At 57.7% G+C, this 27,638-nt stretch overlaps 1 protein-coding gene across 1 annotated transcript; it reads left to right on the top strand.

The window, feature by feature from the left end:
* Positions 1–5,018: 5,018 nt before the first annotated feature.
* On the top strand, positions 5,019–22,882 carry Bcl7a (B-cell CLL/lymphoma 7A; the record flags this gene model as incomplete). Its single annotated transcript, XM_005403103.2, is given in 5 exon segments — positions 5,019–5,100; positions 8,885–8,981; positions 12,135–12,302; positions 19,296–19,414; positions 20,258–22,882. Coding segments are annotated over 5 exon segments (535 nt in total), but the record flags the coding sequence as incomplete, so codon positions are not given.
* Positions 22,883–27,638: the final 4,756 nt, after the last annotated feature.

Raw genomic sequence — 27,638 nt, 5'->3', positions numbered from 1 at the left:
CCGGGGGCGCGGGCCGCCTGTCCCGGGGGTCCCGAGCCGGTCCTGGCCCGCGTCTGCCGGCCCCGCCGGAGCCCGTGGTGGTTTTGCACGCAGAGCCCTTGTTTTTGTTCTCGGCACGGGGGGTGGGGGCTCCCCGAGACCCGGGTGGGCCGCGCGCGGCTTCCACGCGCGACAGCGCCCGCGTCCGGCGTGGCCTCGCCGCGGAGGCGTGGGGCGGGACGGAGCCCCGGCCTTGGCGGGGTCGCGGTCGGAAGCGGCCCCAGGGCCAGGCCCCAGGCGTGAGCTGATCACCCCGTTGGGTCGGACTTGCTCAAAACTCCCCGCTCTCTGATTTCAACTTCATTATTTTTTTTTCCCACGGCTTCACTAGGGTCTGGGAGGGAGAGGAGCAGCCGCGACGGCGTCCCCGAGTGCCAGCGCCCGCTGGCTGGTCCTGACCCTTTATTTTAAAGCCTCCGTACCAACCAGGCCCACGACAAGCTCTGCTTATATTTGGGGGTGGCATTTCTTGAGGAGTGCTCGGGTCTCAGCAAACCAAGGGGGCGAGCCTCCGGTCTGGCCTGGCGGTGTCACAAGTTAGCTGTCCTTTCCGAGTCAAACCCAACAAAAAAGGCGAGAGGGAAATCAATAAAGTCCACGTGCTCCCGGGCCTCCTATGGAAAGGGCTGCTGCGGATGGCCGGATGCCCGGCCGTGGGCAGGGTTTGGCTCCAACGGGACAAAGAATTTTCACAACCCGGAGAGGGGGAGGCTTTCCAAAGTTGAGATCCAAGCCCTGGGTGCTGCAGGGGGCTCCCTGGCTGCCCAGGCCGGCCCAGGGGCCAACTGGAGCCTTTTAAAAATGGCAGAAACAGCTGCAGGCCCAAGCACACCCCGGAAAACAGCCAGCCATCCCTCCCGGCCTGTGGGACACCCCAGGCAAAGGGAGTGGTCTCGGCGCACGTGTGAAGAAGGACCGGGGTCTGGGCAGGGTCCTGTGTCTCCCTGGCCTTCGGCGTGGGAAGGCCCCAGGCAAATTGCCCTTTTCTTTCTGCTCCTGGAGGCGTGGCAGGGCCTCCTACCCAGGCTGCAGCCGGGCCCAGCTCTGTGCCTGTGACAGCTGTGCCCTGGGCCACCAGCTGCTCTGCTGGGAGGGCAGATGGAGGCGCAGGGTCGCCTCACTCCACTGCCCCACGGCAGACCTGAGTGGCTGCCAGAGGCGTCCAGCCCATCCTCCCACGGCTGCCCAGGCCTGGGGCTTCCCGGGGGATTCAGCCACGCCTGTCACTCTGTTGGGAAGCAGGCTGTCAGTCACCTGTGCCTTTGGACCTCAGGCTCGGGGTCTCTGGGTGGGGCTTCCACTGTGACCTTGGAACTGAGGACCTCACCTCTCTAACCTGGCTGAGGACAGCTCAGGTGCTTGAACATGCTGTCCTCATTGTGAGGGGGACTTTAGAAACTTGGCTTTGCCTTTTTTTTTTTTTTTTTTTGGCCCCTTTTAAGCAGAAAGCTTGGCCTTGGGGCTGGGTTGCTCCAGCCCTGGAGAGACTGAGCCAGGCCTTGCTGTGCTTTTGGATTGAGTCGGGGTTGTTTATTAACTGTGACCACCAGCCATCCATTTCACCAAGGGCTAGGGTGTGTGGTTGCCAGATTTAGCAAATAAAAATACAGAACACCCAGTTAAATTTGTATTTCAGATAAATAAGAAAATAAGTTTTAAAAATAAACGTTACTAGCCGGGTGTGGTGGCACATTCCCAGCACTCAGGAAGCAGAGGCAGGAGGATTGCTGGTGAAGTCTAGGCCAACCTGGGCTACATAATGAGACCCTGTCTCAAAAGAGAGAGAGGGAGGGAGGGAGATGAGGGACAGAAACGCTATCGCTGAGAGTGTGGCGCAGTGCAGTGGCTCAGCTTAGCATGCACAAGACCCCGGGTCTGATCCCCACCAAAAAAGAAAAAAGCTTTCTCAGTATAAAAGTGTAGCTCCTCCTCCTCCTCCTCCTCTTTCTCCTCCTTCCTGCCTTCCTTCTCCCATCAGGAGACAGGGCTCCATCTGGCCTCAGTTTTCTGTTAAAAAAAAGAAAAAGTATTTCCTCTGCCATATATGGGACCTATTTATACCAGAAAATTACCCATTTACCTGAGGTGCCCGTGTGAGCAGGTGGCTGTGTTTTACCCAGGAGAGAGCCGGGGTGTCAGGTATCCCCATTTCCCACAAGCGGAGGGTGACCCCAGCTCCTGAGCCCCAGGGACCCCTAAACGCCCCCCTCTGCCAGCCCTGCCCATGAGCGCCCATCTGTCACCACCGGTGGCCTCCTGTCTTCTCTGTCGGGTGTCCTGGCGGAGTGGGCCGCAGGCAGAGGACAGGTGAGGGAAACAAGCTGGGGGTCCCTCTCCGGGAGACCGGCCGGCTCTGGGTGAGTGGACCAGGAGGGGGATGGGGGCGCCGGGGGAGCCGACGCTGGAAGTTTGGACCCTGGGATCTCGCTTGTCACAATCCCTCCCTCAAGATGCCTACTGGCAAGGTGGCCTGGCCTCGCTAGGGCGAAGCCAGCCTTCAGCCTGCCTGGGGTGCAGTGCCGGTGAGGGGCCCGGACCCTCTTCAGGCATCAGAGTCACCCTGGGCAGTGGGCGGCTGCGAAATGTCTCCTTGTTTGGTCCCTGTCATTTCTGTAAGAGCCCCTGCTGGGGAGGAAAGTTTGGGGGACAGCACTTCCTGCTTTTGTCACAGGAGCCAAATCTGATGGGCAGAAAGCGGTCCTGCAGCCGCACTGCTGACCAGGGCCCATCGAGGCAGGGAGGGCTCAGAGAGCACCAGTGGTGGTGGAGAATCCTGGCTGGGTGCCTGCAGGGACTCGGGGTTGGCAGGAGCTGTCACGGGCCTCTGGAGCAGGCTGTCGCTCCCCACAGCACGTGCCCCGAACCACACTTTGTTTTGTTGTTTTGTTTTGTTTTGTTTTGTTTTTGAGACAGAGTCGCACTATGTAGCCCAGACGGGCCTCGAACTCTTGGCCATCCTCCTGCCTCAGGTTGCAGGCGTGCACCACCATACCCCCAAATCATGTTTTTAAATTAGCCAGAGATCTGATTTTTATGGAATCTGTTTTGTTTTTGTTTCTGTTTTGTAGTTTTTTAAAACATTTTGAAAAGTACCACACAGGCTACAGCAAACACGCCCAGCGCAGTGGCCCCTTGTCTGTCACCCTCGCGGTAAGGTGGCAGCAGGCTTGGACCAGGTGTTCTGGGCAGATGGCTTCGGAGCAGTGATGAGAAGGCGCAGCTGGGCCTGCTTGCCGTGTCTGGGAGTCCCAGGTCATTTCTCTTTTTCTTCTTCGGCAGTGGGGATTGAACCCAGGGCCTTTGCGCTGAGCTATATCCCTAGCACATTCTCATTTTAAAATTTTGAAACAGGGTCTTGTGAAGTTGCCCAGGCTGGGCAGAAACTTGCAAACCTCCTGCCTCAGCCTCCTGCAGGCTGAGTTCTCAATGCCCCGCCTCTGCCCTGAAGCCCCTCAATGGCCATAGCTACAGATGCTCATTCTGGGGGCACTTGGGGACTCAGCAGAGGGACTCGGGAGCCTTGAGCTCCCGGCCTCAGCATCTGGAACTGCACAGGGAGGAAACAGCTCCGATACTGTCTCAGCTCCCTGCCTGAAGGGTGTCCCGTGAGTTACAAGTCGCCTCAGACCTCTGGTGTGTGGGCTTGCTGGGCCCAGGCCGAGGAGGCCAGTGGGTGGCTTTGGGCCTGTGCACAGGCTCTGGTGATATGGCGATGCTGTCAGGTGTCTGTTACCCATGTGCTCCTCAGGGTGGACTTGCAGTGTTCCCGGGTGACAGGAGAGCGGAAGTGGTCCTGAAATCTTAGCACTCGGGAGGCTGAGGCAGGAGGATTGCCAGGAGATCAAGGCCAGCCTGAACTACATAGTAAGACCCTGTCTCAAAGGAAAGAAAAGGGGACAGGGTGAGGGGCCTGACAGCTGCTCCACAAAGCGGCCTGGCGTGGGGGTTTTGGAGAGCGGAGGTTCCTCCCCATGACTTAGTTTCTTTATCTGTCCAGTGGGAACAGTGGTGTTTCCCACCACACAGCTCCTTGGTGCTTGGCATGCTGGCAGTATCACTGGAGCCAGGATAGAGCCAGTCCCTTGCTCCCACTGGCAGGGCATGTGTGGGCCCCAAGTGAGCAGAGTTTGGGGTGGGGGCATCTGTGGCTCTGGTTGGCCAGTTTGGGGTGCACTGGGCATGCAGTTACGTGGAAGGACCCACAGGCAGTTTGGGTACAGAGGCCAAAACGAGTGCAGAGCAGCCAGGCACGGGGGCGCACGCCTGTAATCCCAACTCGACAGGAGGCTGAGGCAGGAGGATCACAGGTTTCCCTGCCTCAAAATAAAATACATGAGGGCCGGGGTGTTGCCTGGTGGTAGAGCCCTTGCCTAGCGTGTGTGAGACTGGGCTTTGGTGTCCAGCCGGGATGTAAAGGTGTCAGGCAGCCGTGACGGAGGTCCTCGGGCCACCCCTGTTCCTGGTCTCAGTGGGGCTGTTCCCCGGCATTGCTGAGGGCTCCTGGCGGCTCTGCCACCTCTGCTGCCTCTGCCACCTGTGCCGCTGTGCCTCTGGCCGTGACATCCGCTGGGGTCCCTTGCATGAGCCAGGCTCCCTGCGGGGCCGCGGTGGGTCCTGAATGTCCTTGGGTTCAGACTCCAGCCTCGCTTCTGTGCCCCAGTCTGAGGAGGCCGGGTGCGCGGTGATCACCTGGGATGTGGTGGCGAGGGAGTCTGGCGTCTCATGAAACCAGTCGCCCGCTTCCTTCACGCCGCCTGTCATTTTCTCTTCGCCAGCCGGGGCCTGGATGCTGTCCTTCCAGAGTGCCAGAGGTGGGGTGCAAGGCCCCCACAAGGCCTGGCTCTGTGCACCCTCCACAGCCCCCGTGCCGACCCGGGGGGACGTCCCCTCCTGCCCTGGGCACTGGGACCTGGGCCCCCTCGGGGTGAGCAGGCTTCGGCCCTTGATGCCCCCTCGTGGGCTCCTCTCGTCCCCGGCAGGGAGAAGAAGTGGGTTACAGTTGGCGACACATCCCTCCGAATCTACAAGTGGGTCCCCGTGACGGAGCCAAAGGTTGACGATGTGAGTATGTGGCCTGGCCCTCTGGGGTGCGGGGAGAGGGCTGTGACCCCCCTAAACGCTACTCCGGGGAAGCACAGGCTGCACCTCCGGACGCCACCCCCGGCACAGCCCTGTCGCAGAGTGGCCCTCAGAGAGGCGCGCACTGTCCCAGCCAGCTGTGTCTTCTGCGCCCGGAGCCCACGGGGACCCAGTTCGGCACATTGGCCCCTCCCCGGGCCCAACTGCAGGGCACCCACAGTCAGCGACCGTCCCCATGGCTGTGGCACATGCTGGCCTCCCAGGCCATCGCCAGCCCGTGCCTGCGGGTCACGGGATCATGTCCTGTGCTTCTCCTGCCGAGCCGCCCTGGAGGTGATCGTTGAGGACACCGGCTCAGAAAGGGGCAGCCACCTCCCCAGGACACACAGCGAGTGCCAGGTCCTCCTGACGCTAAAGCACCCACCGGAGAGTCTTCTGGTGGCGACAGCACCCCCAAGGGTGAGAAGGCAGAGTGCAGGCTGCCTGGGGGCCCTGACCCAGCCGGAGCCGAGGGGCAGCGCTGGTCCCCAGGCCCGAGCCCCCCGTCCCGAGTCTCCGCTCCAGGCAGGGCTGAGGCTTCGCTGACCACGCAGTCACGGCTCACCAGGGAGGCCAGGGCTGGGCGTGGGACCCAGGCTCTGCCATACCTGCTGGTCCCAGCCGGGCTCCAGGGGTCACCAAGGCCTGGGCCTGTCCCTCTGCGTCCCTAGGGGGGATGCACAGGGACCCACGACACGGTCGGGTGCAGGAGAGCGGCCACCTGGCAGAGCCGTGGCCCCTGCTTGAGGCATTTCTCCTCGGGGGAGCTGGCAGCCGCTGGAGAGCCGAGGGCAAAAGGACCACGGAGGGGACGCCATCCACAGCACGGGAGGCGGCCGGCTCCTGCCGGCAGAGCACGGCCTCGGGGTCGCACAGACTGGCCACCGCTGGACGTCACCCTGCGGGGCCCCGCCCCGTCTTCTGGGCGGCTGGAGCAGCGCGGTGAGGCCACGCGGGTGACCGAGCCTGGCACTGCGCTGGGGTCCCAGCCCTGCTCTGCCTTGCTAAAATCCGAGCAGCTGAGTCAGTCTCTGAAGGTCAGGGCCAGGAATCTGCACTGAGGTGGGATGGCTTTCTATTGTCTTAAAAAATACCCAGTTATAAGCTCAACATACCAGAGGATACCTATGATCCCAGCACTTGGAAGGCTAAGGCAGGAGGATCACAGCGAGTGCAAGGCCAGCACGAACTACGTAACGAGACCCAAAACACACAAACAAAAAATAAATACCCAATTGCTGTATGGCTACACTATTTTTTGTTTTTACTTCAGAACTGAAATTTTCATTTTTTTTAAACAAATGAGACATGTTTCAAAATTTGCATGTTACTTTAAGAACAGTTACGGTCGATGACTTTACGTCACTTTTGTTTTGTTGTGGTATTGGGTATTGAGCCCAAGGGTGCTTTATCATTGAGCTGCAGCCCCTGCTTCTTTTTATTTTATCTTGAGACAGGGTCTCACTAAGTTGCTAAATTGCCCAGCCTGAGCTTGAACTTGCAATCCTCCTGCCTCAGCTTCCCAGAGTGCCAGGATTATAGGTGTGCACCATCGTGCCTGGCTCCCAAGTGGCTCTTTCAAGGTATATAATTCAGTGTTAGGATATCCATCGCTATACCACCATCACCACTGTCATTGCAAGAATATTTTTATCTCCTCACAAACAAAATGCAAAGAAACTCATATCATTCAATTAATCTACGCCAATAATTATAAACGAGGGGGGCAGGGTCACCAGCATTCAGGCTGGCCATCAACTCACTATGTAGCACAGCTAGCTTTAAATTTGCTGCCATCCTCCTGCCTCAGCCTCCCAAGTGCGGGGATTACATATATGCACTACCACACCCAGCGAATAATTATACTTTAAACAAAAATTAGTTGGGCATGGTTGCACATGCCTGTAATCCCAGCACTCGGGAGGCTGAGGCAGGGGAACTGTTGGAAGTTTGAGGCCAGCCTGGGCTTCATAGTTTAAGACCTGCCTGAAATTACACAGCGAGATCTTGTCCCCGCAAAAATAAGAGGAAGATGAGGAGGAAGAAGAAGAAGACCAGCAATCTTGAGATGATGGCACATGCCTGTAATCCCAGCTACTCAGGAAGCTGAGGCAGGAAGATCCAGGTTCAAGCCCAGCCTGCCTGGGCAATTTAGCAACACTTTGTCTCAAAATAAAATTTGAAAAGGACTAGATTAGACCTCAGTCATAGAGCGTTTGTCTAGCATGTGCAGGGCGCTGGGTTCAATCCCCAGTACTACAACCAAAAAAAGAAGGAGCAAGAGAAGAGAAAAGAAGAACATTCTGGCTGGGTGGCGGGCAGGCAGTCCCCGCCCACCCGCCTGTACCCCATGGCCGCCTGCCGCCTCCTCCGCTGTGCCCCTGTGTGTCTGTAGCTCTTGTAGTGTTTGCTTCTTACCGCAGATCTTATTGTAAATCTGCTCTCACCCCTGACCCTCCCCACCCTGTTCTCTCCCAGGGGGCAGCTAGCACCCCCAGTTAGGGTTTATCCTTGCAGAGAGCCGTGCTGACAGACACCGCACACTCCCAGCACACTCGCTGTGCCCCCGGAATGGCGATGCTCACGTGTTCTGCACCTTTTTTTAAATACATCTTGGAGATACAAAATATTTTTGGGGGTGCTGGGGATTTAGCTCAGCGGCACAGCACCTGCCTGACAAGTGCAAGGTCATGAGTTCGATTCCTGGTACCAGAAGAAAAACAAAAACAAACAAATATTTTTTTGCTTAGGGCCACTGGGAATTGAACCCAGGGCCTTTGCATCAAGCTGCATCCCCAGCCCTTTTTATTTTGAGACAGGGTCTCACTAAATGGTGCAGCCTGGGCTGGCATGTGTGATCCTCCTGCCTCAGCTTCTCAGAGTGCTGGGATCACAGGCATGTGCCACCATACCCAGGTTTCTGTTAATTTTTTTGCAGATCATCTTAGTTAAGTGAATAGCAGCCTTGGTCTCTGTAACTGTTACTTTGTATTACACTGAAGAAACTTTGTAATCTCTTTAATGAGTTTCTGCCCTATGGACACAGCTATGTGGTTTCCAACACCATGGTATCCCTAGTATGAAAATGGGGGCTGGGGTCACTCAGTGGCAGAGTACTTACCAAGAACTGTGCAAGGCCGTGGCTGCCATCCCCAGCACTTTATTGGCTGAGTGTGGTAGCACATGCCTATAATCGCAGCACATGGGAGGCTGAGGCAGGAGGATCGCTCTGAGTTTGAGGCCAGCCTTAATTACACAGCGAGGCCCTGTCTCAAAAAAACTAAAATGACTCCTGAACAGTGCGCCGTGTGCCCACTCCGTGTGCCCTCCTTTCTGGATTTTCCGTTTCCAAGTGCTTTTTTTTTGTACCGGGAATCAAACTTAGGACCTTGCGCTTGCCAGGCAGGCACTTGTACCGCTGAGCTGTATCCCTGGCCCTCCCTGTGCTTTAAGAAAGGCAGCCCCAAGGCCCTGGTGCCCCGGAAGTCAGCAGCCTGCATCTCGTCTGTCCGGCTCACGCTGCGTCTGCTCTGGTGAGGGTGCCTCCGCTGCTCCCAGCTGGTGCCTGGAGAAGGAGGAGCCCCCAGCCGAGGCCTCTGGGGCGCTGGCCCCCACATGGTGCTTGCCTGCGCGGTGCGGAGGTGGCGGAGCCTTCGCCCCACCGCCAGGGGGCGTGCAGGTGCACGCACACTTCAGTGACCTGGTTTTTGCTCCATTTCCCCGCCAGAAAAACAAGAATAAGAAGAAGGGCAAGGATGAGAAGTGCGGCTCCGAGGTGACCACGCCGGAGAACAGCTCCTCCCCTGGGATGATGGACATGCACGGTGAGCGCCTCTGGCCGGTTGGTTCGCATTCCAGGTGGGCAGGTGGGCGGGGCCTCCGTACCATGCTGAGAAGGAGGGCACAGCTCCTTCCGCTCCTTCCACTCCTTCCCCGGCGCCAGGAGACTCCCAGGGAAGCAGAGCCGGAGCAGGCAGACGGAGCCCGAGCTGGGCGTGGTGGTGCACTTCCACCATCAAGGAGGCTGAGGCAGGAGGATCACCGCGAGTTAAAGGCCAGCCTGGTCTACATAGCAAGACCTATCTCAAAAACAAAAGATCCTGTCCTTGCCCAGTGACAAACCCCGCAGAACATGTTCCTAGCAGCCCCACGTGCCCAGGAGGATCCAGGGGTGCCCATTTCTTGGTCCCACCTGGCTGGGCCAGCCCGGGCTGGGCCTGCTGGGTAGGTAGCTGTGGTTTCCAGGTCGCTTTGCCACTGGGGCCCTTGGGTTGCTGACTCTGCGGCCTTCCCTCAGGGCCCCGGGCACCGCCATCTCCCGCCACAGCCTGACTTCCTTTTCGAATTCCGAGCTCGTGGCCTGGTCGCTCCTGGCAGAGCTGGGGAGAGACGAGGCTGAGCCGCCGCCCGCGCCTCCACCTTCCTGCTGCTCATCTCCCTCCCTCCCTCACTGCGCGCTGTTGCTGAGGGAGTGCAGATCTCTCACCTCCGGCTTTGTGTAGGACCCCACACAGCACCGTCCCCGGACAGGCCCCAGCACCAGCGTCACTGAGAGCCCCCAGATAGGGCGCTGGAGAGCAGGGGTCTGGGCCCCCATTGCGCCCTGCCCAGACTCTCCAAGTGCGATCCTCAGCTGGTAGTTTACCCTCTAGCCTTGGGGTTGGTTGCGTTTTAATCTGCAGAACTCAGGGGCCAGGCCCACTGATGAAACCACGTGGGATTAGGAGATAATCCCCTGAACTCTGGCGCATTAACAGCGTGGTGTGTGAAGCCATCACCATGGGCCAGGCGCCCGAGGAGCTGTTCCAAGCGCTCCTTTGTTTGCGTCTGGTTTTGATCCCATTGTACGGATGGAGAAACCAAGGCAGAGAGCCGCAAAGCAACTTGCCTGAGTGGGAAGTTAGTGACTTCCAGAGTGAGTGCTGGCGTTTGACCTCCTTCAGGGGCAGAATCTGGGCTGCGGGATGGGCCAGTATCCCAGGAAAATGCAGAGGCCCGAATGAGCCAGCATCTGGTCCCAAGGGCCACACCTCCTGGAAGGCACAGGAAGGGCTGTGCACCTGCCCAGTGTCCCCAAGGGCCTGGGACACAGAGGATGCTCATGGTGCCCGCCCTGTGGTTGTTGTTTTGTTTGATTTTTGCAATCTCATCGTTGAACGCGGGGCCTGCCACAGATCAGGCAAGTGCTCTGCCCCTGCGCTGCACCCCCAACCTTCTTTTCAGATTCTCATTTTGAGAGCAGCTCTCGCTAAGTTGGCCCAGGCTGGGCTCAAACTTGAGAACTGCCTGCTTCAGCCTCCCGAGGAACCGGGCTTGCCCCAGGCGCTGGGCCCAGTCGTGCACAGAGGGAAAGGGAGCCGTGGGGTGTCGGGCTCCAGGGTGGGCTGCTCGCCGGTTAGTGCTGCCGTCACTGCCGCGCGTGGCCACGCACACACGCACGCAGCTTGTGAAGCGAGGAAAGTAGCCGCCTCAAGCGCAGCGTCCTCACTTGCTTCCGGGTAATGAGCGGCCCGGGTCCACTTAGAACAGGAAGCCATTTCCCCAGCGGAGTGCGTGTGGAGGAGAGACAGGTGGGGCCTTGGCCCTCGCAGGGAGGGACTGTGCCGCTTGGGCCTCAGTTTACCCCTGCATAAAGCGAAGGTGGCAGCAGCACCCACTGGTAGGTTGTTGGGGAGATCCCCCCACCCCCGTACCGGGAATCGAATTCACCACCTCGTGCTTGCCAGGCAGGCGCTTTGCCGCTGAGCTAAATCCGCAGCCCTTGTTGGGCAGATTAAGTGAGGTGACTCAGTGCCTGTAGATCCAGCTACCTGGGAGGCTGAGGCAGGAAGATTGCTTGAGCTTAGGTGTTAGGGGCCAGCCTGAGCAACATAGTGAGATCTCAGCTCTAAAGAAAACAAACAGATGGATGAAGTGCTTTTGTCCAATGCTGGGTACACAGTAGGTGCCCAGGACTGCTGATGGGGTACCTCCGTGCCCCCCCTTCACTCTCTCTGTCTTTCACAAAAGTGGCTTTGGTCCCAGGTGCAGCATGGCCCAGAAAGACAGCATCAGGTTATCGTGTTATTTTTGGAATCAGCACTTGGGTACCTGCATATAAAATGATTCTCTGGGGCTGGGGGTGGAGCTCAGCGGCACAGCCCCTGCCTAAGGGGCCAAGGTCCTGGGTTCCAAGTTTAGCACCTCAAAGCAACAAACAGAAAACAAGAGCTGGGCATGGTGGCACACGCCTTTAATCCCAGCACCGGGGAGGTTGAGGGAGGAGGACTGGCGCAAAGTGAGGCCAGCCTGGGCTGCACAATGAGTTCAAGGCCTCCCGGGGCTGCTCAGGCACCGCTGGTTACCTCTCCTCCCTTGTTTTTCGATTATGAAAAGTGTCACTGTCGGAAGGGTAGAGAAGTGGGAAGAGGGCCTCCAGAGCCCACACCTCGGTTTTTAGCCAGCACCAGGCCATATTCACCGCGTGTATTTTTTTTAACATGTTACGTTTTAAATTAACATATGATTTACATAAAAGCCCCGCACCTCTCTGAGTGTGAAGGGGAGCTCTGATCTCGTCTGCAGCCTGTGCAGAAAGCCACGCACAGAAAAGCCCCCGCCTCTCGGCGTCCGGCCCAGCATCTCAGCCTGTGACGTCTCCTGTGCCCGGCTGGCACAGGAACCGGGGCCTTACTCCTGCCAGGCCCGAGCCGCTCACTGCCAAGCTCCACTCCAGCCTTTCTGTCTGAAATGATGCGGCCTTGGTGCGACAGGGCCCCTGGGGCTGTGCCGCCTCCTGTTGCTCCCTTGTCCCTCTGCCTTTGCTTCTGTGTCTAGCGGCTGGACCCAGCCACGTGGGGCCCAGGGTGTTCGGTGAGGGGAGCACCCAGCCTGCCCCGGGAGCAGCCTGCCGGGTAGAGGCACCGGGAGCAGGGCAGCCCCCAGCCCGCATCTCCCCAGCAGCGGCGGTGTCATCCTGTGCCTCTGTCCCCATGCAGATGATAACAGCAACCAGAGCTCCATAGCAGACGCCTCCCCCATCAAACAGGAGCACAGCAGCAACTGCAGCCCCGCCCCGGAGCCCGGCGTGGCGCTGCCCGGCGACGGCAGTGAAGCCAAGGCTGAAGAGGCGCAGGCGGACGGCAAGGAGCACCCGGGGGCTGAAGGTACGGGGTCCTGGCGGGACAGGGGCTTGAGGAGGCGCGCAGGCACCGGGCCCAGAGGTGGCTGCAGAGGGAAGCTGATGGCTGCACACATCCTCGTGGGGCCATTAAAGATCAGCCAAGCTTGTCTCTGGAATCTAAGTGTGGAGAGGTTTACAGAGTAGGAACGGTTAATGAGAGCCAGGTGTGGTGGTGGTGGCTATTATCCCAGCACTCTGGAGGCTGAGGCAGGGGGATTGCAGATTTGAAGCCAGGAATGGTGGTACATGCCTGTAATCCCACACTTAGGAGGCTGAGGCAGGAGGATCCCAAATTCAAGCCCAGCCAGAGCAGTTTAGGGAATTAGCAAGACTCTGTCTTAAAAAACATAAAAATAAAAAAGGGCTGGGGAGGCAGCTCAGTCCCAAGGCCCTGGGTTCACTCCCTAGTGTTTATATAAATAAAGGAAAGAATTGAAGGAATAAGGTAATGTGCTCCCGTGTCTCCCAGCTAAACTCAGCAATTATTGAGGCTTGGGCGGGGGTTCTTTCTGGCTGTTGTTTTTGCTTTTCCTTTGCAAATACGTTTTTCTGGGATCATTGGGAAGTAGGTCTTACACCTCAGGACATTTCATCCCGCACACTGCAGCGCACCTCTTTATGAGACAGGGACTTCGCTTTCTGCGACCCTTACCCACTGTCACGCCAGGGAGCGGACAGCCACGGAGGCCACTGTGGAGTGGGAGGGCCCCGGGAAGTGTGTCGCCAGGGGTGCGGGCGACACTGGGCAGCGGAGGGCACCAGGGCCGCAGTCAGTGCTGGACAGGCAGGGCCTGCAGCCCGGGTGGCCTGGGCACAAGGGCCTCCTGGGCTCCCCTTGTGTACAGCAGGGCCAGGGCGCCCCCTGCAGCGGGGTTTGGGCCAGTGCCCGGGCTGGAGTCACCCGGCGTCCCGCTGCCTGCCCCACGAGAACTGAGATCTCAGATGACCTCCAGCCAGGGTTTTTTTTAGTTCAACTGTGATCTCAGAATTTAAAACTTGAACAGCTCCACGTAAAATACGATTGCTGTCTGGGCGTGTGGTTCATGTCTCACCCCAGCACTCTGGGAGGCTGAGGCAGGGGCATCAAAAGTTTGAGCCCAGCTTGGTCCGTTTAGCGACTTATCCAGACCCCGTCTCAAATTAGACAAGGGGGAGGACGTGGGGAACGTAGCTCAGTGAGAAGGCCCGGGTCCAGTCCCCAGCACTGGGGAAAAACGGGAGAGGGAGGGCGGGCGGGGGGAAGGACAGGAGTGAAGGAAGGCTCCGTAGACCGACTCCCACCTTCTCAGGAAGAGCAAGCAGGCCAGGCAGTGCTGGAGCAGAGAAGCCGCTGCTGCTCGGGGAGCCCGCCCCCGCCCTTCCCAGCCCTCTGCCAGCCAAAGCCAAAGGACCCGTGCTTACGGATTTTCTAATTGAAAATTTAAAGGAGAAACTGACTTGGTTTGTTTTGAGACAGAGTCTCCCTGTGTAGCCCGGGATGGCCTCAAACTCATGGAGATCCTTCTACCTGAGCCACCGAGTGCTCGGAGTACAGGCGTGCACCACCACACCCGGCTGTTAATTTCTTATTTGGAGACAGGGTCTCACTAGATTGCTACATTGCCCCAACTGGGTTTGAATTTGCAGTCCTCCTGCCTCAGCTTCCCAGAGTGCTGGGGTTACAGGTGTGTGCCACTACGCCCACTACCTTTCTTTGTAAAGTTCATCTGTGTCCTGACTCAGCGTGGCATGGCCCAGTCCCTGAAGGGACTTTCGAGTTCCTGGTCACTGCCTAGTAGACACAGTAGGGAAAGGCAGCCTGGGCTTCCGGGAAGGCCTGCGTTGGAGGAAAAGCCGTCTGCCGAGGGCTCGTGTGTGCACAGGTAGGAGGAAAGAGCCGGTGTCTCGGGCAGGGCACAAGTCTCTAAACAGAGTGGTGTGAGCTTCAGAGCCTGGTGTCGCCGGAGCACAGCCTAGCAGCAGGACGCGTGGGGGAGGCAGCTGCAGCTGGGGTTGGGGCCTCGCCGGAGCATACTCGGCCCATCGGGGAGGCTGCCGTGTGGTGGGAGTGGGACCCTGGATGCAGGGACCCTGGCAGAGGCTGAAAGGACCTGCGGGACAGCGCAGGGGTCGGCGCGAGTCTGCCCAGAAATGTGGGTCCCGGTGTGGCCCCTGTTTCTGAGCATTGCCCCCAGATCCCAAGCACCCACTTCCGAGTGCCGGTCACCATGCAGCCTATCCTCACCGGGACGGGGCGCGCCGCGTTCTGTCTCCCGCTGCGCGCCCTGCGCTTACGCAGTGGCCCGGACTTCACTGAGACAGCCCCCACTGGCTCATGTAGGTTGTTCCCGGTTTGGTGTGGTTTGGCTTTGTCTGTTTGCTTTTGAGATGGAGTCTCACTATGTGGTCTAGGCTGGCCTTGAACGCATGGCCTGGCATAAGCCGCGCGCGTGTGTGTGTGTGTGTGCGCGCGCACGCGCTGCTGGAGCCCAGAGCCTCCTGCGTGTCGGGAAGCGCCCTCCCACTGAGCGCCCCCAGCCCTGTCTTTGTCACACACGTGTTGCCCGGGGCTCTGATACACGGGTCGCCTTGCTCCTTCACCCTGTGGGCGTGGCGCGGGGGACCTGGCCCTGGGTCTGTGCGTGTAAAGGGCAGAGCCGGGTTGTGGCTCAGTGGTGGAGTGCCCGCCCTCCCTGCCCCAGGCCCGGGTCCCCTCCCAGCGCTGGGGACAGGAGCTCTCAGGACGACCGCGCGTGGGTCCTGCTGTGTGTCCTCGGAGCACGTGCGGAGGGGCCCGTGCTGGAGCCAGGCTGCTGGGCCTCACCCTGGTGACCGCTGGGACAGGGGCTCCTTGTTGTGGACTGTCCTGTGCCCTCCAGGACTTAGAGCGGCATTCAGGTCTCTACGCACCGATGCCAGTAGCTCCGCCCCCCAACTTGGGCACCGAATACGTCTCCAGACAGTGCGCAGTGTGCCTGAGAGGAGGTCCCTCGCTGAGCGTCTCGGTGGCTTTGCTGCCGCCCTCTGCCGTGTGCAGTGGGCGCCTCGCCTCCCGCCCTGGTGGCCCCGCCGCTCCCCGGGGCTGCTGGTCTGGTCAGCAGCTTGGCTTTGGCCTGGTCCAGGCTGCCGTTTCCTGGCTGAGCGTGCCGGGTGGGGGCCGGCCTCCCCGCCGGGCCTCCTCCTTGCCTATAAAAGGGACGGCGAAGTCCCTGTCTTGTCGGGTTGCTGCAGGGAGCGAAGGGGACAGGAACGGAGGACAGGAGCACAGCAGAGTGCTCGGCGGAGGAAGGGCCGCTTGTCCACCCTCTGTTGGGGAGCAGTTTTGGGGCCACTGCAGCAGGTGTGGCCGTCTTTCTGCCACGCCCCAGCGACTCCCATGTTTGGGGTCTGCGCCTCCCTTACCCGGAGGGCAGCTGCAGTGACACCGGAGTTAGATGTCCCTGAAATGCTTCTGTGACGGCCGCGCCAAGTACCAACGCCCGACACCCCACTGCCGGGAACTTCGCAGGCACAGCTGAGAGGCTCCGGACCTCGGGCCTGCACCCCGTGGCCCCCCGCGAGGTGCGCACAGACGGTGTGGCCTACCCAGGTGGCTGTGCCGGACCACAGGTCGGCCACCAGCTGTGACCTTGCTTTGAACTTGTTTACTGCCGAGCAAGTTCGGGGAGTGACATAACGTCCAAGCTCCCTGGACTAAATTTAGGCCCCAGGAAAAGAATTTCCCCCGGGTGAGTTCCAGCGCCAGCTCCCTCTGAGAACTGGGCGGCTGCCCCGAGGCCCGACCCTGCTGCAGCCTTGGGCCACAGGCCAGTTCCCACCGCAGAGGGACACACAGGGTCGCCCTGTGCGCCTCCCTGTGACCGCGCCCTCCTCCCCGTCATCTGCGGGACCCGAAAGGAACTTGGCCGCAGAGCTGGAGGCGTGATACGGCAGACTTTTACGGTCAGTAAACGTTGTGAATGCTTCGGTTGAAGCAAGCATATTATGAAAGAGAATAAAAATTAACGTGGATTTCTTTTCTTTATTAAGAAGAAATTTATATAAAATTAACTGTTTAGGGGCTGGGGTGTACCTCAGTAGTAGATCTTAAGCTTAGTATGTGTGAGGCCCTGAGTTTGATTCTCAGCATGACAAGAAATTTAAATTAATCTATTTGTTAAACCGGGTGTGGTGCCGCAGGTCTATAATACCCGCATTCAGCAGGCTGAGGCAGGAGGGTCACTAAGCAAGTGAGGCCAGCCCAGGCTACTTAGTGAGACCAAATCAAAAAACCAAAGCAAATAAAAATTAGAAAATAAGTTAATGTGTGTGTGTGCACGCGCGCGTGCATGCGCGTTTGTAGGTGCATGCATGCATGTACATACGTGCTACTGGAGATCAAACCCGAGGGCACACTACCAGTGAGCTATATCACCAGCCCTTTTTTATTTTTTAATTTTTATTTTGAAACAAGGTCTTTGCCCAGGCTGGTCTCAAACTCGTGATCCTGCTTCAGGCTCCTGGATGCTCTGGTTACAAGTGTGTACCGCCATGTCCAGCCGAAATTAATGAATGTTTGTTTGTTTGAGACAGGGCCTCGCTCTGTATCCCAGGCTGGCCTTGAACTCAGGGCAATCTGCCTGCCTCAGCCTCCTGAACTCATGGCAGTCTGCCTGCCTCAGCCTCTTGAGTGCTGGGATTACAGGGTGTGCCACCGTGCCTGGCTTTGAAATTAGCCATTTTTAAGTGAACAGCAATTCAGCGGTGTTTAGTACATTGGCGTTGTACTAAAACACTTTCATCGCCCCAAAGAAACTATCCATATCTCCAGGGGTACCCCCCAGTCCCTCCCCATTCCTCTTCCTCGGTGGCTTTACCCACCGACACGTCAGTAAGGGACATGATGTGATCTGTGGGCTTTGGTGACTGACGTCCCTTACGTAGCATCGTAATGGTTTTTGTTTGTTTGCGGGGCTGGGGTTGAGCCTAGCACTTGCCCAGGGCCAGGCAGGCGCTCTCCGTGGGGCCACATGCCCTGCCCTCTTTATTTTGAGACAGGGTGTTGCTCAGTTGCTCAGGCTGGCCTTGAATCCGCGGTCTATCTTCCCGCCTCAGTCTCCTCGTGGCTAGGACCGCAGGCGTGCACCCCCCATCCTGTCGTGTTCCGCACTTAGCGGTGCTCTGCTGCCCTGTAGTGCTCAGGTCCTGCTCGTGACTGAGTGACGCTCCAAGGTGTGCACAGGTGTGTTTATCCATCCGCTACGTGTGAGCTATTGTGAGTAGTGCTGCTATGCACATCAGCGTGTAAGAATATGCTGGAGAACTGGGTGTGATAGTGCCCGCCATAATCTCGGCCCTCTGTGAAGCTGAGGCAGGAGGATCACAAGTCAGAGCTCAGCCTGGGTAACTTAGCAACTTAGTGAGACCCTGTCTCAACATTTAAAAATTTAAAAGGGCCAGGGATGTTGCTCAGTGTGAAGGTCCCGGCTTCAATCCCCAGTACCCCTCCCCCCATAAAAGAATCCGTTTTCTCTTCCTTGGGATGTGTACCTCAGGATGCAGTTGCTGGGTCATATGCTAATTCTGTGTCCACCTTTTTGAGGAACTGCCATTAACTTGGGTTTATTTATTTACATGAACTTAGATTTAAAAGGTAAGACTAAAAATATCAAAGGAATCGCAGGCCTTGAGTTTGGTTCTCTGCACAGATCACCCCGTTATTCCCGCTGGGGTGAGCGCAAAGCCTGGGCTCTGTTATCTCGTCCTCTGGCTCATCTCGGCCACTTGCCCGGGAGGCTGTCAGCCTTGTGTTCACAGAGGGCCACGGGGGACCAAGAGCCCCTGGTCCCACGCAAAGCCAGTGGCGGGGCAGTGTGGGCCACGTCCCAGCCCAGCTCTGCCCCCAGGCCCGTCCCTCCGCTGGGGTGATGGGCGAGCCCCACCGTCGTGAGGGTGGACAGTGACCCTCCTTGTGGCAGGACCGAGCTGGCTCTGAGCGGCCTGCGTGGCTGTCCTGGCAGCCGCGACAGGTCAGGGCTGCTGCCGGGGAGCCACAGAGAATTGGCCGGCAACATCCCCTGTCCCCGCTCAGCCTTTCGTCGGGCCCCTGCAGGCCCTGCGTGGCCACTGGCTCCTCCCTGTGTCCCCATGTCACTCGCTTGGTGTTCAGTTCCAGCCCATATTTTTCTCCTTTGTTACTTTGCCTTAGAAACCCCGGAAAGCCAGCCGGGGTGCTGGGGCCCCGACCCGTGTCATTTTAGTGAGCGCTTTACACACCAGAGCGAGGCCCTGCGTGCGGTGGTCCGGGCCTGGTGGGATCTTGTCCCCTCCCCGAGTCCCAGCAGCGCCAGGGAGCCCACAGCTGCCCTCCCCTCCGAGCCGCCTCCCCTGCCCAGCCCAGACCTCCCTGCGGCGAAGACACCGAGGGCCAGCGGCTCTAGGATGCTGTGCCCCTGAGAGACAGGAAGATGACCCTCGTGGGGACCTCGGGAGAGAGGGCTGCATCCTCTCACGTGTTGGTGGGGTGCGCTGAGATGGCAGATAGTTGTAACTTTTCTCCCCTGGATTTCCGTTTCCTGCAATGATAATCGGTCCTTGGGAGAAACACTCATTGTGAAGAGAAATGTTTACAGGGTCTGCAGCGCTCTGACAACCTCCGGAGGAGCCGGCAGCCTCCCTGGCCAGCTGCCTGGAGGAACTCACAGCCGTGGTCATGGGGTGTGCGGGACACCAGGGGGCGCCAGGGGCTACAGCATCAGAGCCGTGCTGCTCTGACCAGCAGTGAATAGGCGTGCGAGGAGGGCTGGGACCTGCAGCCTGCGTGCGACCTGCGTGTGGCCTGGCTCCCTAACGCAACCGCACTACAGAATAAAGGGTCTTCGCAGGCCCCCAGCCCAGCCAGCTCTGAGAGACACCAGCCGCAAGACTCCCGCGTTCTGGGTATTTTTAGAACCGGCCCATCTGCGCTCTCCCGTCACGTGTCTGAGAACAGCTCCTGTCATTTCGCTCTTTCTCTCAGACGCTGCAGATGAGCAGAGCTCACAGTTGTCGATGGAAAACTCGGGCAGTGCGGACAAAGTGGAGCGGCAGCCGTCTGCGGAGTCGGGGCTGGCCACGGAGCCATCCACAACCTCTCAGGTACCTCTCGCCAGACCCAGGGGTTGTCGGGCCGTGGTGGCAACTGCCTGCAATCCCAGGGGCCTGGGAGGCTGAGGCAGGAGGATCACTGGCCCAGGTCCAGCCTGGGCAACTTAGCAACTTAGTGAGACCCTGTCTCAAAAATGTACAAGAGCTCAGGACATAGCTCAGTGTGAGACCCTGGGTTCAAGCCCTAGAACCGGAAGTAAGGAAGTGGGGAGGGGTAGAGGTAGGAAGGCTGCCTTGTGGGGTTTTGTGTTGGACTGTCGAAATGTCTCTTGGCCCTTCAGCAGCGCCCTTGAGGCTCATCCACGTTCTGCCCCAGCCTCTGGTCCACAGTGATGGGGGACACGCGACCCCACTCCCAGGGAATCTCTAGGGTGGAAGAGGAGGCCACAGCTTTGGGCCTAGAGTCAAACCGGCTGCCCCAGGGCCCCAGCCCACGTCCATCGGGGCTGGGAGATGAGGCCTCCGAAGCCAGAGCCCCAGTCAGCCTTGGACTCTGCGGCTGAGCCTGCAGTGCTGCTCGGGCCCCTCTCTGGGTTGTAACCAAATGTTAGAACTTGGCCCAGATCCGGCAGTGCAGATACGGCCCGTGGTGACAGCTGACGTCCCAGAGGCGACCTGGGTTCAGATCCCAGCACCATCTCTCCAGAGTTAGGCCTCGGCTGGCCCATGAGCGCAGACCCACCCTGGGCCTCAGGAGGGTCAGCTGAGAGCTTGGCTTCGTCACTGTGAGCCCTTCAGATGAATCTTAGGGGGGCGGAGCCCAGGGGGGGCAAGCCGTCCTCCCTCCTTCCCAGCCTCCTTCACTGCGTGCGTCTCCTCTTCCTCCCTCCCCAGGATCTGGAAGGGGGGCCACCCTCCAAGAAGCTGAAGCTGGAGGCCTCGCAGAACCCCGAGGAGATGTAGGCGCCGGCTCCGTGTCCGGCCGTGTGTCCTGGCGGGGCACCCGCAGGCTGCTTCCTGAGCCTGCTGCCTGGGCGGCACCCTTGGGTGCGGACAGAACCACCCAGTTCCCAGTTTACCAAGGCGAATCCAAGGACACTCGACCTGTGTGACTTCTCAGACACTGAAGACCTCTGCTGCGAAGCAAGACCCTCAGACCTTGAAGGGACCCTCCTCGGGGAGGCGGGCGACAGCTCAGGAGTCTGCACACTGTCCCGGGAGCCAAGATGACGTTTGTGTTGCTGCTGTGTCCCCCTCTATCTCACAATATAAGCTACGGGAGGGCGGCGCCCATCAGGAGCCCGCTTCCTGTCGGGGGCTTTTCACTGTTCCACCGATTCCTTCCGCTTTCTTTTTCTGTGCCTTGTGCCCTTGAGGTGACCTCTGGCATGTCTACTGGTTGTTTTGCGTCTCCCTTTGCAAAGTGCCCTCTCGGCGGCTGCCACCTGACCCGCCTCCCCGCTCCCTGCCCTGGGACTGCTTCGGAGCTGGCAGGGCGGAGCTGCGGGGGAGCCGGGCGCCCCGAGCCCAGCCTGGCGCCCTGCTCCGCGCCTCGCCCTGGCCTGCCCGGGCCTTGGGTGCTGGGTGTTCCTAGGACTCAAGGAGCCCTTGGACGTCTCCGGCACTCCCGCACTCCTGTCCCCACCAGGGCTGCCGCTTCCGCCCTCTGCTGTCTCCTGGGTCGGAGCGGACACTGCGGCTCATCTCCTGAGACAGCATCAGGGCCGGGGAGGCCGGGAGCAGGTGGCAGGCCAAGCTGGTGCTGAACCCTCCTGGGCCGTCGCTGGATTCAAGTCTGCGGGACCCGCCGCCCCAGCGCCCCTTCCCTCGTGCCCGCTTCGCGTGGTACTGACTCTCAGAGCGACGGCACTGGGGCTTACTCCCAGGACGAACCCTTGGTCTCAGCAGAGAGCAGCCTTGATGATTGGGCCTTAAAGGCCAGAAAAAGGCACCCAGGACTTGGGAAGCTTTGCACACCTTCTAGGAAGGAGCGCCCCACAGAAGAGCCCCCCGGTCCCCACCTCGCCCACACTGGGACAGCGTCCTGTCTCCGTGGAGATGACGGAGCCAGCTGCCCAGCTGTCAGTTCTGGGGCCTGGTTTGCTCTCATGACTGCAGACTCCTCGGACCCTCACCCTTTCCCTGAGCTTTCTTTACTGCACTGGAGTTCTGGCTCCCTTTGAGTTGTGTGTTATGGGGGTGGGGGCTGCGGGTTTCGTTGTTTTGTTTTTGTTTTGTTTTGGGGCTAAATTGGTGCATATTCAGGTACCACCTTTGCTGTGGGGCTCTTTCTCTGACCACCATGGGAAGTGTCTGCCAGATTCCATTTTCTAAGAGTTTCTGAGGGCGAAGCTCCTATTTTTTTTTTAAAGGGAGCCTATCTATTTCCTGCACTTCAAGAAGAATCAGAAATGTTCCTGAATTTCAAATACCTCATGCAAAATGTCTCCTGAAATAAGGGAAAAAAAACTTTGAAAATATTCATGTTGAAGTTAGCAATGCTGAAAGATTTCTGTCTTAAAAAAAAAAAAATCCTTGTACTTCTCCATCCTGCCCTCAGGCGGCCAGTTCTGCTGAGAATTGCGACCTGGGTCTCGTCCCAGCTGTGACCCGACACGCGACCTGGTGACCCATCTGAGGCTCGAGGCAGCTTGACCTCCAGATCTCTTGGAGCTAGGGTGACGCCTTCATTTACAGCAAAACCATTTCGAGGCAAGACGAATTGGGATATTTATTTCTCTAGGGAAATGAGAGGTGACAGCTACGGAGAGTCCCACACCTTATCCACAGGGACAGCCAGCCAGCCGGGACCCCCTGTGCCTCTCTGGACAAGCAAGGGGGGCTGGCACAGTGGGGGATGACAGTGACGAAGTCCATGGTCCCCAGGCTGACCTTCGTTTCTCTCTGAAGTGCCTGTAGGTAGGAATGGGCCAGCGGTAGGGACCAGCCAGGCCCTGCCACGGCCACGGCCAGGCCAGGCCAAGCGCCGGCAGCCCTGCTCGCCCTGCCGGCCGGACGCCTTCCACACGGATCGGTGACACTGCAGAAATCCAATGTGCTTCCTTCCCAGCCACCCACACCCGGCGCCCCGTCCCCACCGCAGAACCTAAGAACTGGCCACGCCAGGGCGGATCCTCGGGGACACCAGGCCCCTGGCCTACAGGGCCCCCAGGGCAAGCTCGATCCCGGAGACTCTGAGTTGGAGAGGCTGCGGCTCCATGTCCCAGAGTGCTGGCCCCAGCCCTGGAGCCCCAGGCGGGGGCCCGCTCCTCCTAGGCGGTGACCGCCATCCTCAGGGGGCGTCATGTTGGGGATGTTCCTTAGCGCCGAGGACCTGCTTAGAGGGATAAAGACCTTCTTTTCACCGTTACTTCATTTTTTTTTTTCTTCTTCGGTTTTTTTTTTTTTTTGGTGTGTTGTACAGCAGTATAATTTTTCACTTATTTATTCCATCAGTAGATATGGTTTGTACAATGTACAATGGTTCCATTTCAGAAAATAAAATTCAAATCATGAGTACATGGTGGTTTCTTTGTTGTTTTCTTTTTTAGTGTTTGTTTCTCACGGTCCCGGGGGTGTAACCCAGGGCCTTCACTGTAAGCGACATCCCCAGCCCATTTTGTATGTTTTACTTTGAGACAGGGTCTTGCTAAGTTACTGGGCAACTGCAGTGTAGACTCCAACTCCCGATCCTCCTGCCTCAGCCTCACAGAGTGCTGGGATTGCAGGCGTGGGCCACTAGACCAGGCTGCCCTGTGGTTTTGCCACATTAAAAGTGAAATCGGATGAGTGGTGAGGATCCCTGGCCCTGACTGCACAGGGAGGTGAGCTGCTGGCACCTGGCCCGTTGCCTTCCATTGCCATGGTAGCCATCATTCCAAAGCACCGGCCGGGCGCCGGGCCAGCCCCAAGCCCTCCTTTCTGTGGGCCGGTGTCGGTCATCTGTTCAGGTGAGGAAGCAGCAGGAGTAGCCCTTGTTCCGCGTGTGTGACCAGGCAGAGCCCCAGTCTGAAAGCTACACCTAGGCCTGGGATAACTTTGTGGCAGAGTGCACAGGCCCTAGGTTCAACACCACAAAACATAAAAAAAAAAAAACAGATAAAAAGCCACACCTGACACCACACCTCCATTTCCAGCTTCCTGGGTTTGGGGCAGCTTGGGGGAGGCGGGCGGCCACCTTGGCCTTGAGGGCCAGGCTGGATCCGCAATCTTGCCCAGGCCCTCTCCTCCCAGCTGTCTGACTTCCTTATTTAGCAGCTCGCACTTTGTCTTCCAGCCCAGGGAAGCCTCCAGGAGCTGCTGAGAGAGGAACACGGCCAAGCCAGGGCAGGCCGACCCGGAGACAGATACTGTCCCCTCCTGACCTGCCGCCTCTCTTCCCACCCCAGCCGCCTCACATGCTCCAGGTTTTTTACCAGAATTGGTCCCTCAGCTAACTCAGCTCCCGATATGGAAAGTTCAGCTGGATGAAACACAAATCACTGGAGCCTTCCCTGTTTGCTTAACAAGGAAGAGAAAGCAATAACTGGCTGCAGCTCTCCTGCCCAGCTTCCCTCCCAGACCCCTCCCTGTGGAATTTTTTTTTCTTTCAGTATTGGCATTTAAACCCAGGGCCTTTGTACTAAGCTGCCTCCCGCAGTTTTTTGGTTTTGTTGGTTTTTTGTTTTGGTTTTTTTTTTTGAGAGAGAGTCTTGTCAAGTTGCTAAATTGCTCAGGCTGGGCTCAAACGCAATCTTCCTGCCTCAGCTTCCAGAGTGCTGGGCCTGCAGGTCTATGCGCCATACCCGGCTTCTCTGTGGCTCTTGCCTTTTCTCTCTGCCACCCATGTCTCTAGCTCCACGTCTGTCTGTCAGTCACTCTGCTTCTCCTCTCTGACTGTGCAGAGCTGTATGGCTTCTTCTGCTGTCTGCCTTTACTGGGGAGCAGCTGAACATGGGTTGGAAGGCGGGGTTCATGGAGCCCCGTCTCTGTGCAGGGCCTTGGGCAGCAAGATTCAAACTTGATTTTACTTCTAGGCATAAAAGTGAACCAGAGCCGGGTGTGGCGGCACACACCTGTAATCCCAGCACTAAGGAGGCTGAGGCAGAAGAATTGCTGCAAGTTCGAGGCCAGCCTGGGCTACACAGTGAGTTCAAGGCCAGCCTGAAATACAGTGAAACTCTGTCTGGGGTCGGGGAAGCCAGGGCACCAAAGAGGGTGTCTAGTACGGCTAGGGAGGAGAGGGGTGTGCATTTGGATGGAGGGGAGAAAAGCTCCTAAGACAGAGAAGGAACCCCTGGCAGGGAGTAAGAAACAGTTTCTCTTGTTTCGGACTTTGTTTGCTGTACTGGGTGGGGACTGAACCCAGGGCTTGGCACACGCTATACAGCACTCTGCCCTGGAGCTACACCCCCAGCCTGTTGTACAGCTTTTATTTTGAGACATGTCTAACTTCCTCTCTTACTCCTCCCAGCAATACAGCTTTCCTCCGTTGGCCCAACGTAGATAACCGTGGGCTTGGTCCGGTTGCACACCTTTCCTCTCCAAGCAGAAGTTGCTCTCTAGCCCTCAGCCTGCAAGTGGGGCTGGATTAGCCAGGCCGGCCCAGTCTGTATGGTCCCGCCCCCAGGCTGCTGCCATTGGTTCAGGGATGGGCACATGACCCCAAGTGGACCAATGAGAGTCAGCCCTGAGATTTTTGCGGGAACTGGTGGGAAAGAGTTCTACTGGAGCTTGGAGTTGGAGGTGTTAAATGATGGGCTGGGGATGTAGCTCAGCGGCATAAGTGCTTGCCTGGCAAGCCTGAGGTCATGAGTTCAATTCCCGGTACAAAAAAAAAAAAAAAAGACGGTTCTGGAGGTGTGAAATGTAAAGTGAGTGTGGTGACCCATCCCTATAACTTCAGCACTCTTGAGGCTGAGGCAAGAGGATTGCTGCCAAGTTCTAGGCCAGACTGGGCTGCATAGTGAGTTCAAGCCTAGGCTGAACTACATAGTGAGACCCTGCAAATAAATAAATAAATAAATAAATAAACAAACATGTTTAAAATATAAGCAGCTGGGGTGACTTTGCCTCTACTGGAAGAAGCATGTCCAAGAGTGAAGGCAACACAGGAAAGAGAGCTGGTGAGTACGACCTTTCAAGAGCAGTGCCTCAGCACTTGGCCGCAGCCAGCCCTGTAGCCCTGCCCTTGCCCTTGAACTTGCCAGTTTATGAGCCAGTAACTGCCCTCGATGAGTTAGCCCAGTATTAGTCGCCTTTCCATTGCTGAGACAAAAATACATGACATACAACATACAGAGGATGAAAGGCTCACGTTGGCCTTCACCGTTCCAGAGGGTTCAGTCCATGGCCAGCTGGCTCCAAGGCAGGACCACCATGGTGCAAGGGTGAGGTGGAGGAGAGCTGCTTACTCCTAGCAGGCAGGAAGCAGGGGTCGGGGGAAGCCAGAGCGGAGGGGGCCCTGACACCTGCTTCCTCCAATGGGGGCCCGACTCCTGACAGCCTACCCAGCTGTGAACTCACCATGGATGGACCAAAGGCCTTAATTACCAAAGTCAGTACCCTTATAAACCCCCGACCTTGAACGTGACAGCCTTGGGGATCAGGGCCTCTGTACGTGAGCCTATGGGGATACTGCCTGTTAAACCACAGCAGTTAACCTGGGTGTTTCTCTGGGTGAGCCCCCACATCTCTGTCTCAGAGCTTGAAGTTGACAAACCCAGCCTTTACTAATCCAGGAGCCCTTCCATCTCCCAAAGGATAGTTTGACAGAGTGCTGTTCTCTTGGCGGAAGTGTCTGTCCCTCCAAATCCCTCCTCTGTTAGTGCTCCCATATGACAAGGACTTGGACGAGGAAACAGGAAAACACGGACCTGTTACAGACCATGTTCAGACCTGTTTAGACTATAACTATCAGCATCTAAAGCTCTACCACTCCACAGCTATGTGACCTCAGGCAAGTATTTTAGCCTCTCTGGGCCCCAGTTTCCTCATCTGTAAAATGGAGAGATTAATAGCACCTACTGGGGCTGGGGATATAGCTCACCAGCACAGACACCTACCTGGCAAGCACAAGGTCCTGAGTTTGATTCCCAGTACCAAAAGAAATGAAAAATAAAAAAATAATAGCACCTACTAGCCAGGTATGATGGCACATGCCTGTAATCCCAGCACTGGGGAGGCTGAGGCAGGAGGATTGCTGCAAGTTTGAGGCCAGCCTGGGCTACAAAGTGAGCTCAAGGCCACCCTGAACTACAAAGGGAGACCCTGTCTCAAAAAAAAAAAAAAAATTATTCTTTCAACTACCTAATGTTTCAACAGGAAGGTGTGGTCTAGGGTCGGGTTGGCAAGCTTTTTCTGCATAGGGCCATGTGGTAAAAAAATCTCAATTGCAATTACTCAGCTCTGCCAGGGTGCAATGAAAGCAGAGATAATATGTGAATGAACAAGTATGGCTGCATTCCAATAAAGCTTTATTTACAAAGACAGGTGGTAGGCTTGGTTTGTGGCCCTCTGATCTGAGGAAAGACAGCAGGTTCCAGGCTTCTTACTGAGGCTCTACAGGTCCCTGCTCCATGGCTTCCCTGGCCTCAGTTTTCCTTTCTGTGTGACACAGAGGCTGCTTCTCTGCTCTGATGTGAGGTTGCTGGGAGGTCACATGAGCTCATCACAGCTCAGGCCCTTGGAGAGAAGGAGCCGCAAGATTAGGGCCTCTTGAGGTTCTTTGAGGCAAAACAGGCTGTTGTTTCTGCCAAGGTCTGCAGAGAGAGCCGGGACCCCAGCCAGCAAGTGTGTCCTGGGCACTTGTGTCTCAGGGGCTACCGCAAAGGGAAACAGGACCCACGGGTGTGGCAGCACCTGCGGCCCCTGTCTCCTGGAAGCACAAAGGTGACGGACCCAAAAGAAGTTTCTGATGGGCTGTGCCACGGCGACCAGCTCCTGAGGCATGATGTGTCCCCTGACCTCGGCTTCCCTTATTCAGCAAGGCTGGGCATCCTGTACCCTCGGGGCCTTCAGACAACCCCTCTGGGACAGTCACTCGGGAGAGGTTAGCTTCAGGGAGCAGTGGGGCCTGGAAGCCAAGCCTGAGGCCGTGAGGGTGGGCAGTTGCTTCCTTTTCCCGGTGCCTGTGTGCTCGGAGCTGGACTTCCTGCCATCCAGATGTGCTTGGGGATAAGAACGCTAACTATAATGAAAAACAGCAGCTGCGGGCACGGTGGTGCACACCTGTAATTTCAGCATTCTAGGAGATTGAGGCAGGACGTACACAGGTTCTGGGCAATTTAGCCACTTA

This window comes from Chinchilla lanigera, unplaced genomic scaffold, assembly GCF_000276665.1.
Source record: "Chinchilla lanigera isolate Chin_1 unplaced genomic scaffold, ChiLan1.0 scaffold00081, whole genome shotgun sequence".
Taxonomy (NCBI): Eukaryota; Metazoa; Chordata; class Mammalia; order Rodentia; family Chinchillidae; genus Chinchilla; species Chinchilla lanigera.
Note: the sequence above shows the minus strand (reverse complement) of the source record. Positions and strands in the feature narration are given on the sequence as shown.